We start from the raw sequence: 17,667 nt of genomic DNA, 5'->3' as shown, positions 1-17,667 counted from the left end.
GCCTCGAAACCAGTCCTTCTCCCTGCAACTACAATTTCCCTCGCTGTCTGTCAAACGGATGTCACAGACACTCTGCTGCACACACACACATCTGTCTCCTTATTATAGCGCACCTCAGGTCTTGACTGCATGCCTCAGAGATATGATGCATAATTTGTTTTGCTATCAGCCCCCTGCTGCCTCATCCATCAGCTGTGAAAGACATTTGTGGGGAATTGCATTCCTCCTCTGATAAGGCTGCTGTGATGTCAGAAGCCCAAGCGCTGTGGGGATGATGACTCATGCTCATCACCGGAGGAACCCCTCCGCAACCCCACCCCCAACATATCCCCACACACTCAGCCCCGATGGCCTTCTTGCTTTTACCTCCTCATAATCCCCCATGGACTCCCACTGGTGCTCTCTCAGTGCAGTAATTGGTTGCCTGGGTTTGCTTCTCAGCAATGGAAGAGGGGGTGGGGGGGTGAAGAACAACTACAATATGGAGATGAGGTCCAGAGTATGAGTCATGAGGGGAGTGAAAGTAGAGCAGAGCCCCTCCTTTGATATTCCTCACTACAACCCTTCTCTCTTATGTCTTCCCACAAAATTTAAGGACCTCTGGTGTTACGGGAGTAAGATGTGACCTTGACTGAAGTGCAAGCCACTTGGAAATAAAATCACGGCTTCCAAAAGTCACACTTTTATTTATTTTTAATTCACAAGCGTATGGTTCACACGTTAGACAAACTGGCGTTAATGGCTGAAAATAAGATTCCAGCATCTATCTCTGGGATATTTGCTTCATTTCGACAGACTCTTTAAACTCAGTTTCAGCTACAGAACGACAGAAAACTGTCGGCACCAGCGGCTCTTTTACGTGGTGACTCAGGTATAATCAGTCTCTGGCCAATCATCCAGCACTACTACGTCAGATGATGAAATCCGTTAAATCTGATGCACCATCTAGATTCAAGTGCAGCACATAATGACTAAGTCGTGATATCCTTCATCACTGCTGAACCCTCATCTTAGTGGAAAGTCAGCTTTTTGATATTCGTTCAATGGCGGGCTGAGAACTACTGAGTTCTAATTCTTGATTCACAATTGCTTTGTCTTTTTAAGTAAAGTTTAGGTTTTTGATTGTCAGCTTAGAGGACTGAACTGTTTTTAAAGTGTTTTTTACAAGCAGCCACTAAACATAAAAAATATGACTGTTAATAGGACCGTATTATCGTTCGCAAAGGTGTCACTTTGCTTTTGATGAACAAAAATTATGGTGAAAATTGTGTAGGATGAAATTGTTTCAGTTTTATTATGAAGTAGACTGATTTTCTGGTTTTCTGAGGGAGAAGTTCAATTCAGAAATGCTCTAATCTGTGATTTTTACTGCAGATCAGACCGGAAAACACAACACACTGCCCTATCATACACAGTAAAAGAAAATCTTTGTAGCCCTCGTCTCACATACAGGCTCCAAGTGTTTATTTGTGAAATATATAATACTTGAGTGCAGCCCAGTGGTTCAAAAGAGGAAAATCGGGGTGTTGATTCAGTACTGTAGGCTCACTGCAGGCTCTCTCTCTGTGCTGTTTTTAGCTTAGATTCAAAAGAAAGTTAAGCTCTAAAGCCTGAAATGCCAAATTTGTAACAAGTAAGAACGTTGCCTTTAGATACGCAAGGATTAAATGACATTACAAACATCACTGTCATAGGTAGGTCAAGGTCAAGGTCAAATGTATTCATATAGCCCATTTCCAGACAGACCATGCTGCACAAAGTGCTTAACAATAAGAAAACACCATTAAAACAGAAACTATGTATTAAAAAAGTACAACAATAAAAATAAAAGGACAATAAGAGCAGAAGAGACAATAGTTAAGTAAAGGTGACCTTTAACCTTGGTGGATGGTATTTAAGAAGCTGGGAAAGTTAAGAACATTTATACCAGAAGACTTGCAAAAGCCTCACTAATATTCTAATAATGACAGCTAATGACTTAGTAGCTAAAGGTTATTAAAAATTGGCTATTTTATTAACCTAAAAGCAAGGGTAAATGCATGGTGGTGCAAAAAAAGAACCAAGGTTTATTTCATTGAAGTCACAGGCAGGAAATCAAACAGAGAGCAGCAGAGGCAGATTCAGGCCATACCAGGGTCCAGAGAAATAACAAAAGCCAGAAAGTAGCGTAACAGGATAAAAAATATTTCTTTCTTTGATACACTTATTTGTTAAAAGAAGGGACAATGCACATTTATTAACACACATATTAAATCAACTCTGAAACCACAGGTTACAGTGCTGCAATTTCACCCCTTCCATGTTTTTGCTTATTTTCAAGCCTCTGGTGCCACCAGGTGGTTAGTGCTATGCTAGACTTCACTGAATTCAAAATCGCTGTTTTTTTCATGCTTCTATTTGACCATAATAATAATAATAATAATATAATATACAGCATCTGGGTCTTCTTTCTTCTGATTGGCTGCCCCTCACAAACACGGAGTTTAAACAGCATCATAAATATCCAAGAGTAGAAAATAGTGCCTGAAGAGTCTGTATAGCCCAAGATTACGTCTCACTGTGATCTCTAGGCTGACTTCATTTATCACTGTAACCTCTGTAATGCGTTCATGAGATAAATGCTTAGATTTAGAGAATTATGGGTTGTTGTTTTGTTTTGTTTTGTTTTTTTTACCTAATTTGCCCATAGTGTCTGTCGGGCATTATCATCCTATTTTTCTTTAATATGTTGTAAACATTTAAAGCAAAACACCCTGAATGAAAGCTGAAAGTCTTGACTGTGTGGTTTCAAATCCACTGTGTACGCACGTCTAATTATTTAAAAAAAGAAAAGAAGTTTAAATGTAAAAAAAAGTCTTAGTTAGTAGATAATACTGTTCATTGCATGTTGTATGTTTTTAGTGTATGTGCTGATACGTAATGTCATATAAATATGTAGCACTGGCGCTCACAAAATTACATATTCAATCGGTGCGTGTAATGAAAGGATCAGAAAGCTGAACTTGAAATTTTATTTCTTTTTGAGCTTTTATCCTCTAGGTGGCAGCATTTTCCACAGTATGAAACTGATAAGAGCTCCCTCTTAGATACCACACTGACAACAAAATGGCTTTATCATAATGTTCCAGATTAGTTCAAAAGGAGGACAGAAAGGACGTTCTGTCTTTCAAAAGAAACATGAGTCTTCTCTTTTTTTGCAATTTCATTCTTGTGACACACGCTGTGCCCGATAACTGTGAGATTTACTGCGATGCAAGACCAGCTGAAAGGCATTATATTCATTATATTTTCAACATGCATTCACAAAAGCCATTTAAAAAAATGAGAGTAAACCTGCAAGCGAAGAGTTTGTATTTTACTACTTTGTCAAATACATATAAAGACAAGCTTGTCCTTTCATCATCAACAGTTTCCAGGTTGTTGTTTGACTTTAAAATATCTTTTATAGTTTATAACACAGTCATCGCTGCCGATGGGAGTAAACGCTGATGTGGAGTTCTAATCAAAACCCAGATTATCTGTAGCTACAGAGACTTTCTCATGAGAACGTCTTCTTATCACACTTACACAGTGCTTTTGTACATCTTGGGAAGTCGTGCTTCGGAATAGTTTCTTACAGGCTCTAATCTCCTAAGAATAATAATACATGGAGCAGATGTTAGTGCAGTGTGTTACAGATGGGGGGCATAATCTATTTCTCCCTGCCAGAGTCCTGTGAAACCATGGACATCACGTCACAGATTTATAACACATGTACGCTGCTGGCTCTACAGTTTAGAAAAACACGGCCCCTAAAAGAGATGCTGAGCAGCATCACTGAACTGGATCACTTTCTGACAGTTATTGTTAAAAATCACTTTGCATGATGAGAGTTCATATTAATATTGTCGCACATTTCAAGACATCCAGTTTGACGTGGTTTATAAAAGGCTTTATGGAGGATCTATATACAGAGCTATTTTATTGGGTTAACTAAACAGAAGCAGTCAAGTTACAAATTAGACTATTTATCAAGGAAAATAATCAACCTGAAGGTGGGAAATCTCGGGGGGGGGGCTTTGATTTTGATTTGGATGATTATGAGACAACATAATCTAGTTCGGCTTAACAGAAGTGCTCAGGGTTCAGCTGGTCTCAAAGCAGATGAATGAGCTGTGTCAGTTTCGGCTTGTGACTCATTAAACTGTAGACTAATCTTCTTGCAACCTTTTCCCAAAGGATTCCTGTTTGCCTGTCAGCTATAAACAGTTCGAGCCGAGTTATCATTGCTTCTTATGATGTTTGATTAATATTTAAATTAATGGAAGAGAGATACAATTAGAGAAATCTAAAAGAAATGCTTTTAAGTAGAAGACCTTTTCGATTTTATGAGCTGCTACAATCATCTTCTGACTCCTGTGATTCATCGAGCCACCCAATAAAGGGCTTCAGACATTTATGTTCTTAGTCACATCTAAGAGACATTCTTTCATTATGAAAATGACACATCAATTGTGGAAAAAAATTGCTGCTTTGTCACGATTTGTGCACATTTGGTAAATGGGAATCATGTGATTAACAGGTGACTTGTATTTAACTTGGCGTAAGCCATTTGCTTTACAATACATTCAGTAGTGACACATTTCACAGTATTAAAAGCTCGGTTCAGTCCTTCAGGTTTGAAAATCTTGGTGTTTTTATTTTAAGTATTGCATCATCAACTTACACAGCTAGAATCATCATCAGAGTGCATGTTTTACAAAGGATGGCCACAGGTTCAGAACAACAGGAGGGCTCCCTACTGCACTTGGGACTGCTTGTTTGGTTGGGCTAACTTGACTTCGTGGACCCGTTTGCTCAAATCAACCCCCTGAGAGACTGACACCAGAGTGGAGTGGGGTTTTACAAAGGACACTGCAACTTCCACTTCACGGGGCTGGTGCACTTCTGGCCAAGCTGTCCCCTAACCACCACTGAAACCTTAAACACAGAGGTAAAAATACAACTTTGTGATGAGGATATGCTAATGAATTTTTCAGCATGGCCAGAAATGTTTTGTCAGACCTCTCAATCAGCTGATCCAGGACTATTCTGCACTGGACTGAACATCTTTTGTTTTTGCATCTTACACTGGAGAGCTTGTCTTTTTCTTAATGACAAACAGCCTTCAGAAGTGTGATATTTACTGAGTATCAAAGTGGCAAACAGCCCACTGACATCTGTGCAGACTAGTCATGGACTAGGTGCCTTTCTAAAGCTCAGCTTTAGTAAGAACACAGAGATCACACACACACACACACACACACACACACACACACACACACACACACACACACACACACACACACACACACACACACACACACACACACACACACACACACACACACACACACACACACACACACACACACACACACACACACACACGAGTGAGGACAGACCTGGCCTCAGTAAAACCAGTTCTTTTAGCGTCGTTTTTGTTTTTAACCCGTCCTGGAATCATCTCGCATCTGAGCATTTTACCACGTGGGACAAAATGACACACATTTTGTGATAAACACTCAGTTTGTCCCATCACAGTAAAACACAACATTGTGTACTGTGTGAGCAGGTTAAAACACTGCAAAGAACTGATCGAGGTCTGAACAAGAAGAGAAATTCATTTGTCGCAAAACACTGAGACCTTTGTCGTGTCAGCAGTGCAGTTTCATAAAACCAACATAAGAAGAAAGCAGAAACAAAGATCAGATAAAGGTAATAACTTAAAACGGGGCAGAATAAATGTAAACTGTCCTCCACAGAGAGAGAGAAAGAGATAAAGAGAGAGGACACTGAGGTGTTCTGAGGTGGTTTTGGCATTTTTTTTTTTTTTTTTTAAATATCTGAGCACCAAAAGTGGTGACTTTCTGATTTAGTGCCAAGTCCAACAACCTCAACAGAGCTCCGCAAAGAGCATACATGTCGAACTCTACACCGTAACGATGTCCATCAGAGAAACTGAAGGTTTTGTTCTTTTGTGTTTTTATTTCTTTAAATCCTCAGTCGGAGGAGTTGTAAATGTAAGACACATTTTGTCAACTAAAACAAGTCTAATAGAGACTACAATCCTCCTAATAGAGGAAAGCGGAGTTTTAGACCCCTTTTATTATGTAGCAGCCGGCTCAATATTTGCCAGTAAAGTCTTGGCTATGGGTGAGTCTTGTGCAGAATTAGCTCCCCTCAGCACAGACCCGGAAACAAAGTCGAGAGCATTTCACCTTGCGACAGCAGAATGGGTATAAAGGTTCAGCCTGTGCTGCTGTTTCAGGTCTGTGATGCTCCTCACAGGCCTGGTGTGTGGCTGGGGAGTCAGCCCTGAACAAGGCTGGTGACTCTAAACAGGCGAGGCTCAGCACTAGGAGCAGCTTAGGGCCAATTACATTTCAAGTGTCCATTGAATAAAACAGCAAAAAAAATGAAAACAAAAAAAATGGCTACATTTTCTTAACCCCTCTCCCACCCACCCTGCAAAAAATAGAAAGAAAAAAAAACCTTAACAATAATCCATAAAATATAATTTTTTTTTAAAATAAGGAGTGAGGAATAAACATCAAAGAGAAGAGTAAAATAAGACAGAAACAAAATAAGTTAACCTTCTCCCCATTGCGTGTTCTTTGAGGGATTGCAGAATAAATATTCATCATATTCTGAGTTTTTTTTTCTCTCACACACAAAATAATGGTTGGCAGCGCAACACGACAGTGGTAAAGAAAAACAAAGCGAACTGCAGCCGAAGTGCAATTCTTAATGTCGGTGGAGTAGGGATAGAGTGCATTGACATCATACAACCCGTTTTCTTTTTCCAACACTTCAAACTTTCCCTCCACAGATCACCTGACCACCATTGGAATGCCATATAATATTTTTTTTTCTTTTTACTTAAACCACCATTCACAAACAAGAGAATAAAAACCGTCTAATTGAGTAAAAAAACAAAAACAAAAAAACAAAAAACGGTGACAAACAAAGTCTGCATTTTCCAACAAATGCCATTTTAGATTGCATCCAGTTAAACGACTTTCCATTTAACTGGATGGAAAGTCGTTCTACTGTTTCTATCGAGGATATCGTTCCTTTTACCTCCTCGGGGCGGGGAGCGGGGACAGAGAGGATTTGAACGTTTCCATCAGCAAATTTTATCGGAGGATAAAAATTGTTCCAAACTTTCAATTTAAAAATGCACAATAAACATAGATCAAACAGCAACAGAGGCAATAGTTCTATCTGTAAGCACTACTTTTTTTGAACTGATTTTTAAAGTTTTATTTATTAAGCTATCTGTATGTACAAAAAAAAAAATTAAAAAATGTGGACGGTCACATGAGTCTTGAGGGAGAAAAAACAACAACAAAAAAAAAAAAACGGGAAGGAGTTCAAACTGACGAAACAAAAAACTACACGAGTTATTGCTTGTTACTGCTGGAGAGAAGTTGAACATCTGTTCCAAAGCTTGTAGTTTGGATTTTTTTTTCCCTTGTTGCTGTTGTTTTTGTGTGTGTGTGTTTCTTCCTTCTTGGTTTGTGCCATTTCTATGGACAGCTCTAAAGTAGATAAGTGCAGGATAGCTTGTAGTAGCTGCTTGTCGAGGGGAAAGAAACCAAAACAAAACACACACACACACACACACACACACACACACACACACACACACACACACACACACACAAAGTTACAATTTCCACTCTTTGAAAATGCACTGAGCACCCACATCCGACAGGAATGTTTTCTTATATTTTTCCCTCCATTTTTGTGGCTTGTTTTCCTCCGTGTGTGGTCGGAAACAATCACGACAGATGCGCTTTGTTCGCTTTAAAAGCATAGTGGTGGATCTGATCTGCTTCCCCCATTGGTTGGTTGGTGGGTTTCTTTCACAATAGCACCAATTCAAGGGTCAGGGCTTCTGTGGTGTAGAGCACAGGTAATATGAAAAGAAAAGAAAAACCTCGATAAGACGAGGAAGAAATTCAGGGCTGCGGGGACGAGCTGTGTAGATATGGCGAAGTTCAGCCTCAATGTCTAGATTTAGCCAGGCCCAACACCAGAATAATAAGACATAGGCAAACACCCACATTAGACAGAACCAAACAGACAATTATATTAATTAAAGAGCATTTTAGTCAAATTTGGGGCTGTGTAATTTGAAACAAATTTGGGGATTTTAAAGGTGTGTGGAAATAGCAGATAAAAATCAACAGTTAATTTTATGTTGTGGCTTCAAACTTCAAGATGATGTCTACATCTCTGCTCCTCCTTTTAAAATATGATTTGAACCAATTGGCAGTCTGTGTCTGGGTCCCTGGTGTCAGTGTTGGTCGGAGCGGTTCAAAGTTCAGAGGCGAGAAAGAGCTCTCGCTGGAACGCCTCCGAAAGTGGGTTGAGCAGCGTGTAGGGGAAGGGTGGGGCAAAAAAAAAAAAAAAAAAAAAGGCTGGGAGCAAAGGGGGAACACTATTAGCTGGGTGTGTGCCAATCATCGGAGATGAGACTGGATGTGTGTGTTTCATAGGCATGGCTGGATGGATATAACAGATGGGAGGGCAGGCGAGTTTGGCAGGAATGTGGTGGTCACGTCGGTGGGGCGGGGCTCTAGGAGGAGAAGGCAAGTTTGACGCTGCAGGAGGAGTAGCCCTCGTCACTGGCCATGCTCTGGAGGCTGCTGTGGTCGTCCAGGTCGCTGGTGCTGGCTGTGCTCACACTGTCCAGCTCTCCATGGGAGAACTCCGTGCTTTCCACATCCACCTCAATCTCCTCTGTAGGATGGAAAAATGATGAAAGGGGAGAAGAACAGATCAATTTAACATATTTCCACTTTTATTGAGGATTATTAAGAAAACTATTCTCTGCTGATACTTTATTTCTGGATATTTTAAGAAACTTCCTACATTTTATATTGTTTGCTATGTTGTTTTCTCCTTTGGATAACAGCGGTGCCAGAAATTTGTTTGTTTTGGGGTTTTTTAAAGATACAATATCTTAGAGAAAAGCCTTACTTATACAGCAACATGCTGTACTGTATGATGACACAGTATCTTACACAGTATCTGGCTTGTGCCACAGCACTTTATGAAAACAAGAATACGGAATATGAAAAGAAAGGAGATTGTAGTCAGTTTCATTGGTTTAAATTGTCATCTCACAACCAGGGTGACACAGTACACACTAATGATGGCTTTAATGCTTCTCTGTTAGGTTAGAGTCATTTTAACATAAAATACAAAGGAAAACATGTCCCTCATACTTGACATCATTACAAACAAACAGACACCATGTTGGTTTTGCTTCAGTTCAGGAAACATTTTGCATTTTAAATCTGATCTCCTTCATCAGCACCTCGACATGCAGTCTCAGAGGAGCTCTGACCAACCCAACCTCAGTGCTATAAAATTAGACCGACAGCAGCTGGAGGCTCTAGCTGTTTTCACACATGCACTGCAGTCATGACAGAGGTGCCTGTGAGAGCACAAATGTCCAGTGTACTCATAATAGAAATGAGCTGTTTTTTAACCTGCTGGCCCCCTATTGTAAAGTCCTTGTAATGGCAGATAGCGGAGCGCAGCTAATACCCTTGTGAATTTATCCCTAACAAACGGGCGTCACGCATGGTGCACATTTTATCCAGGCTCCTTTGCTTAAACCACAGAGTAGGTTCTGCTGTGTGCTACATGTAAAGAACAAAAAAATTCTCCTGAAATTGTACCAAGTCCATGTGTGAAAATATGTTTTGATGGCCGTGTAGCTGCTTAATTAAAAATCATGCCTGCCACCTTACATACCTTGATCAGAGTCAGAGCGGTCGGAGCAGAGGGTGGAGCCCACACTGTCCATGCGTATCCTCTCTCCCTCCCCTGGGCTGTTCTGGGCTGCAGTACCACTGCCTCCACTCAGCAACTCCAGCTGACGCTGAAGGTGCCTCTGCTCGCGCTCCAGAGACTCCAGCTGGTACTGGCTCTTCCTGTCCGCCTCTTCAAGTTTCTGGTCAGGTGAAAGAGAAGAGGAGACAAAAAAAGTTCATAACTGTGGGTACCAAAACCTATAGACAGGGCATTGGTTGTCTTCACCAAAAGACATTATAGACATTGTGTTGTGCTAAATAATCATATTCATGACTTGTAGAAGTCATTGGTTATAAAAAATAACTTTACTGTCTATGACGGGGAGGAAGAAAGACATTCAGCTGCTTTGCAAAAGAAACTCGATCCTTGTTAATACTTTCTGAAGTCTTACTAGCTTGTAAATGAATTCATTGCTTTTCAAGGCTTGCCAATAACCCTCCTGAGCATTCTCCAGGATAAGTGTTTAAGCAAGAGGAAAGCCTCATAAAAATAATGTTGAGAAAAGAGGTTAGACAAATGAATAGCCAGCAAAGAAACAGGCCTTTTTCATACATTCATGTGAGAACACAAATGTCTGAATCAATGGGCTCAGACTGAACAGACTTTACTCCGCCAGCTCCCCACAAACTCTGTGGTGTCAGATTGAGCCCATGTGAGAACAGAAAAGGTAATTGTCCAGAGAATTCACAGCCATCGAGCCTCCATAAAAGGGTGTGAAACTACAAACACATGGACAATGCCCCAGAAGCTCTTTAGTATTCAGCAAATTAAACAAGTTTGTCCCCTCGGATTTTCCTGCTGTCAGCGACGACACCCCTAAATGATTTTCCTCACCTGTCTTGTTTACACCGTGTCGGCTTGTTTACGCCTTGCACCATTATGATACAAATGAAGGCCGTGGCAGGGCCCGATACAGCCACATTGTGATGTAACCTTGCAGCCTTATGTCATGGGTGCCAACATTAATGAGCGTGACTCCCAGCGACAGACCAAAACAATAGGCCATCAATAAGCGATGAAGAGACTCAAGTTGACAGCAGCAGCAGAAGTGCGAGCGGCAGAGCTGGCGGAGGCCCACCTTAACAACAATATCGCCTTTGTACATGTCCTGTCTGTTACGTGAGTGCATGCTATGCCTCGCTTTCCCCTTACAGACTGCTCACTCTCAGGCAGTCACATGCCTGCTTTGAAAGTGGATAACAAAGTGTGAAGTGTTACACTGCGTGCACAATTACTGTGGATTAATTTTATCACAAAAGGTAAACACGAGTTTGGTCTTTCCAAGCAAAATATTTTTTCATGTGTGACAAATGACACGACACACCATGTCCTAATACTTTCACCTTTCAAATTATTCAGTGATCTATCTAACAACCCTTCATTTGAATAACTGGCACAAAGCCTTGTTTTTTTTTTGTTTTTTTGTTTTTTTTGGGGGGGGGGGGGGGGGGGGGGGAGTTCTCCAGTCCACAAGTTCTGAACAGAATTTTACATCAGGTGAATATTCGGTCATTTTCTGAGGCCCTTTGCAGGTGAAAGTGTGTGATGGTGCATTTTCCTTCATGATCATGGCATTCTTCAAACATGCAGACGTCTTTCTGAGCCAATGCTTAAAGAAAATATGTCCCAGAAAATAGCAGGGGGTTTCAGGCTTAATTTTAAGTGCATCTCCAAATGGAAAAAGGTCCTTTCTGGCACCTGCTTTGAATACCTTTTTCCCACTGATCCGTAATTGAGTGCCCAGTCTAGAACCAGTTACACCACAAGAAGCCTGATGTTGAACCCAAGACAACATCAAATTACTGGGGCCAAATACTTAACGGACTGACCGGACAACACTATCTAACATCTCATTCAGAAATCTGTCTAAATGGGGGCTGGTTCTCAGAGGACACCAACAGGACTGGCTCTGCATGAGCACTGATGCTCATTAACCTTTGAAAAATCTCTCCTCGCATATTTTTAACCCAATCATGAAGCACCAACTTGTGAGTCTTTGGTAATTTGCACCCTTTCTTTTCCTCATTTTTTTTCTGACCAAATGAATAATAAAGTTTTCATAGTCAGCTGGTAACCACTCAGTTTAAAAACCTTCAGAAAGGCATCTTTAATACTGAAGAAATGAAGTTGCCTAATATTTAATTTATGTACCGTCAAGTACACCACCACTAGTATTTTAATGATAGTCTTATTTCTAATACCACCACTTTTCCTTTTTTATGACTTAAAGCTTGCAGTTTCTTTGTTCTGTTTATCAAACCCCCCCCCCCAAAAAAAAAAAAACCCAGGACCAGCTTTAGCTAAGAGCTGGGTAATCATATGTACCTTTATGTGTGCTTTGGCTTTGTTGAGCAGGCCCAAGGTAGTGTGACGGCTGCAGTCAGGTCCTAGGGGTATGAGGGCCTTCAACCGCTCCAGACACAGCCGCAGGTGAGCTCGTCTACAAAGGAAAAAGTAACAAAGAGGAAACAAAAGCATAATTAGATAAATAAAAAAGGAACAATAGGGCAGGGCGGCTGTGTGTACAGCAAAACATGAAATACAGTGTGGTAGTTGTTTGTCTTGTTCAATAGCCTCAGGCAAGTTCATGCAGATTGGGGGAGTTCTTTAAACAAAGCATTGAATGTGTAGCCCATTGTAAATATGTATCAAAGGTCTAAAGGCTCTTAGAGGATCAGTGCACCCTAACAAATAAAATATGGCATCTCTCTGTACTTATGATGTCAAGCTATTTAAATTAGTCTCCTTTTACATTCAATAAGAGCAACCGAAAACGGACTTTCGTCTGTAACACCCTTGCTTCAGTAGCTAGATGTAGGCAGTATTCTGTTGTCTTTGGGGTGCTGGCCTCCACCCGTGACAGATTTGGCTTGAGTCTTGATCATCTCAAAATTACGGGTCATCAATGAGGAGGTTTATCATCTGCATGTATTTAATATATCTAGGTATGGATACTTGTCTCGCCTACATTACAATAAGTTTCATCTGGCGATAAAAGGCATGGTGGTGGTATAATGGCATTTCCAGGACCTCTCTCAGCTCATGTAGTCCATCACCCTGACAGTACCTTATTCTGTGACTGAAGACAAGCCCCAGGTACTATCTATCCTGCTAATGGACCCGAGTTGAGAGGTAAAAAGAGATAATTGTGGCTATAACACAATCACTGCTCCATTAGCAGGGGCTGTCTTTCAGCTAGCCTGGAGGGAAAGGTGGAGAGACATTAGGAGGCAGTAGACTTAGTGGAGCAACCAAGACTCAGAAACGATCTCTTGGGACGCTTACAGGAGACAAACTCAAGGGACCAGAGCAGGGCTTCACTGCACCAAGTTGCAAGATGGGCTAGACAGCTCTCTGCTATGCTCTTTAAGACTGTTGGATACATGTAAGTGCTGCATAGAGTATATCTGTCTGTGTGCATATGTGTATTTGTGTGGGTGAGGGGTGGGGGCCAGTGTGGATGGTGTTGATAAGAACATAAGAGCAAGCCATTACAGCCATTATGCCAGTAATGTGTGCGTGAGTGTGTGCTTCAACAAACACTGCATGTTTGGGGAGTGAACTAGGAGGAGCCCTGATTCAGGCTGCGTGAGTAAAAGTTAGGAAGTCACAACACACAGACACACACAGCCTTTTATTCTGGGAGTTTGCACGATGACTATCAGGACATCTGTCCATTTAATCAGTTCTATTCACAGGACAAAGCAGAGCCCCCCCCCCCCCCCCCCCCCCCCCCAGTTCTCTTAATCTGCGTAATGTATATCTGCGTGTCTCATCTCAAACCCTCGTCTGCACATACATCAGTTGTCACTTATTCACATGCTACTCGTTTACAGCAGCCTTGAGCGATACACGCAGCTGCACCTGGGGGACGTACAACAAAGCACAACATGGCCGAATATTTCTGAGAGTGATTAGAGTTCAGTTTATTTTGTTAAAAGCTATAATCAGGATTATTACTGGATTATGTGGAAATAAGGCATTAAGTGTAATTTGCCATGTTTGCAGTCCAACCATTTTGAAATCAACTGAGCTGTGTTTTCAGCTCTGCTGATATGCCAATATATTATTTATCAGGGAGCTGTTGCTGAAGAGCAGGCACAAATATTAATTCGCGTTACACCAACCTCATGCATGTACACACAAGTCTCATTCTAAAACCTTATGTTTTTCCACTTGTAAGGACGTCTCATTCACTGCTTTTTCCTAGTCTATATGCAAGCATTTTTCCACAGATGGCCATCGGCTGTCTGGTAAAGAAGCGGTAAGGGCAGAGCGGGACACAGTGCTGATGTGTGGGACTGTCTGTCTGGCTTGTTAGGCATTTAGTTAACAAACTCCAGACATCGGAGACCACAGTTTTCTCCTCCAGTCCCAGAGAGATAAATGTAAATATCTTAGCAGACAACCCCAGATAACCCTCCACTTAAAACCACTCCTCTACTCCTTCCATCCTTCTCTCATCCTGACCCACTGACATGACCCCCCCCCCCCAAAAAAAAAACCCCCAAACAAACAGAAAAAACAAAACAACAAAACAAGCCATGAACTGTTCTGTTGACCACTATCACCACATTTCTATCACTGGATATAACTGAACTTGTGCTTCTTGGCATGTAAACCAGTTTGTCACTGGTCTGGCTGCTAAATCAATTTTTTTCTTAAACAGCATAAAACCTCAAACACCAAAGGAAGAGATTATGATGATGATGATAAACAGTTTGTCACCTATTTTATCACTGTCCTTTCCTGCTTCTGACCTTTTTATAACCACCTTTGGTAATGTACTCAACACGAGCTACAGTAATCGCTAGTAGCATTCAAAACCCTCTCTGTGCCTCTTATTGATAAGACAGGCATGTGAAACGCCTGTGTGGCATGCGTTCTTATCTCTGGGTGGATGACAAGCTTTACTGTGTAGCACTCCGATAACTATAAATGGCAAAGAAGTCCAAAAAGCATAACAAGGAGCGTCAGAAGAGCAGTATGTAACTGTGAAAATCAAAACTGAGAAGGGTTATTATTGTGTAATTCTTCACTATCACATTGGACAGGCTGGTAATAGGAAGCCAAACTGGAGGTGTTATCCTCGACAGGGCAGTGTGTCAAAAATGATTGTGCAGTGTGTCCCTAAAGCTACAGGCAAGCAAAGATAATGTCAGACAGGTTCACCATGTTAGTCACCAACATTAACTCGAACACCAGGCAGCAGATGTGCATATGGTGCAGTCCCTGCACAAGGTGTTCAATTCAGAGCTAAATGACCTTTGAATGTCAGTATCATCAACTTATTTCCAATCCTGATTCCAATGACCAGCCCTGTTGAAGAGGCTGGTCTTGAAGAAGGGTACAATAAAGTGGCTTGACCCACACAGAAAGACCTCTACATCACTGTGTCAAACTAGATAAAGTATAACTGTCTTACTTAGAGGCTAAAGGTCATAAGTTCCTGGCTACTGTTGATGCCTAACAGAGCAGGTCTCTAATCCCTAAAAAAGGCTTGTTTATCATGTAGACCAGCAGCCAAAGAGCTTAGGCCATTTACAGCTTACAATATGAGTGCAGGCTTGTGACCATAAATACCTGCTTGCTGCAGGCAGTATCACCTCCACCCTGTTGTAGCTATGTAACCAGCAACAGAGCCTTCTGTTTCCAGAGTTCTTAGAAAAGGCCGGTGCCAGTTACATAAACAGCTATGGATTTACTGTGTAGCCCCATAACTTCATGTCCTCTGCTGCTAATGCTAAGGACTGCTTAAACACATTTGGTCAAAGGATATGACATCACAGGATCACAGGCTGATTCAGTGGTGACTGATGTGGAGTCAATTTCAGTGGGGTTAAATAACAAGAAGTTGATTCTGTTCATCTGGACGTAGCGTTTTCTGTGAGAGAAACGTTTCGTCACTCATCCAAGTGACTTCTTCAGTCTCAGCTGACTGCAGGTTTCCCCAACCTTATAATTGGCTGTGAGTCAGTTTCTTGATCATTAATATGCAATCACTGGTCAAAGATCATGGGGTTTAAATAGCTCTCCTGAGAGGAATGACCACTTGTTGAGTTCATTTTTTTTGTATGTGTGGGTAATATTTTTAAAGAAGATTTTATAATGTTAAGGTGAGATGAATATAAAGTCAAGGCTTCCATATCTGTACAGAAGACTGAGTGAGTGCTTGTTTTTGTTACATGGACTAATCAAGCTATGATATTAATAAATCCAATTGAACAAAAAATAATCATCTCATTCATCAAACAACAGATGAACAACGACTAACAAGATCTACTGTGTGACTGGGAATCTTTCCAGATATCTGTTAAGTGACAAAATGTCTAAGTAGACTAAAACCAGCGAAGAAAATAATTCCCTACTTTGCACTTCCAGAGTTTAATGAATGGCATGGCGATGTAGGTTGAATGAAGAGTTCTCCATCTGTGGCGGATTAGATGGCTACCTGTGTGCTACCAACTGTCACGCAGAAGAGGGATATCAGATCACTCAGTGACAGTAAGCAAAACAGCCTAGTTCTGTTCAGTAGAGGGAAATTTCTGAGAACTGACAGTTAGGTAGTGAGTTTTCCCCCACACTCTCTCATAAAAATCATCAACAACAACAAGAAATATATATCCTCTAATGCATATGCACATTTATATGAATGCACTCCCATGATGAATCCTAAAAGACAAAGCTTACAGGTTAAACACTTAGAAAGCCAGCCTTTCCTTTTCCTCAGGAGACAGTGATGCACTTCCATGGAATGTATGCATGTAAGTTTGTCATGCTTGGAAGTCTGGGTGTATGAACTGTGTCTTGTGTTCCTGAAGGACCCCAGATGGGTAAGCAGGCAAGCACGAGCTCTGCCTTTTGGCTTTGGCATGTGACCGAGCCGCTCGGCAGCCCTGGGTCACTGCACTGCACCTTTCTTTCATATGCACCCCTCAAAATCTAGCTTCTCTGTGAGTCGCGTGCACAACATTGCCTTTTTATTCTAATAATCACACAACTTTAATTTCTTTTTTTGGTACCTGCTTTAGTTCAGTTTAATACAGACTTACCTTTTATGTATAAGGGCTAACAACACTTCCGAGTGTAATTTAAATGCTTCTCATCGTTGCAAATGAACAATGAAATTCATGATTGATAAGATGAGAATTTATACTTTAAAATTCTGCACTGCTCTCCTTATATGCCTCTAGCTGTTTCGCATGTTGTCAAAATGCGTCAAACTGCCTCCAATGTGACTGAAGCAGAGTTCTTTTTAAAGAACCACTTTGAAGTGCTCCCCGTTGGTATGGAAGAGCTGCCCACCATTACTCTTACAGAACCTACGCACATCCTATGTACAGCAGCTCAGCACTCGCCTCCCTTTTTCTTGTATCATCCATGCAGGAACACACGTGCAGAAGAGGCTTGCCTTTGGAACAGCAATGAAGGGCACAAACACTGCAGCGTATGCATGCTTTCCTACGTATTCTGACATGTTGCTGTTATTCCCACACGATTAACACGACAAGTGAAATTAGAGGAAATCAGAACTGCAGTGTCTTGGAAATGTTTCAACAATGTATGAGAGAAGTGTGAAGATATTATGACTATGATCTGCAAGTAAAAATTCTCATTTAAACACATCCTCAGTTCCAGCAGAGACTGGCATGTGAATTAAATAATAGGCTTTGTATTAACCACATGGATTCCTCAATAAACACAGGAATCTTTAATGAAACCTTAAATGTTCACATCTTTAACTAGGATCTTCAAGCACTGAACACCTGAATGCAAAGAGTTATAATACGACATCTCAAAGGCACACTTTTGGTT

The 17,667-nt window shown here is 41.1% G+C and overlaps 1 protein-coding gene across 2 annotated transcripts in view; it reads right to left on the bottom strand.

Annotated features, from left to right (window-relative positions):
- Positions 1-4,651: 4,651 nt before the first annotated feature.
- Positions 4,652-17,667, bottom strand: part of mxi1 (max interactor 1, dimerization protein) — a 31,517-nt gene continuing 18,501 nt past the window's right edge. For both annotated transcript variants that reach the window (XM_084930790.1, XM_084930791.1), the window contains exons 4-6: positions 12,178-12,292; positions 9,793-9,991; positions 4,652-8,769 (exon numbers count right to left, since the gene is read on the bottom strand). In XM_084930790.1, the coding sequence (XP_084786916.1) occupies positions 8,606-8,769; positions 9,793-9,991; positions 12,178-12,292 (478 nt within the window). In that variant the 3' untranslated portion in view covers positions 4,652-8,605. The remainder of the gene's footprint in view (positions 8,770-9,792; positions 9,992-12,177; positions 12,293-17,667) is intronic.

Source organism: Perissodus microlepis, chromosome 6 (assembly GCF_051167445.1).
Source record: "Perissodus microlepis isolate ML-2025 ecotype Zambia chromosome 6, ASM5116744v1, whole genome shotgun sequence".
Taxonomy (NCBI): Eukaryota; Metazoa; Chordata; class Actinopteri; order Cichliformes; family Cichlidae; genus Perissodus; species Perissodus microlepis.
The sequence above is the reverse complement of the archived record's forward strand: the minus strand, read 5'-3'. Positions and strand labels throughout refer to the sequence as shown.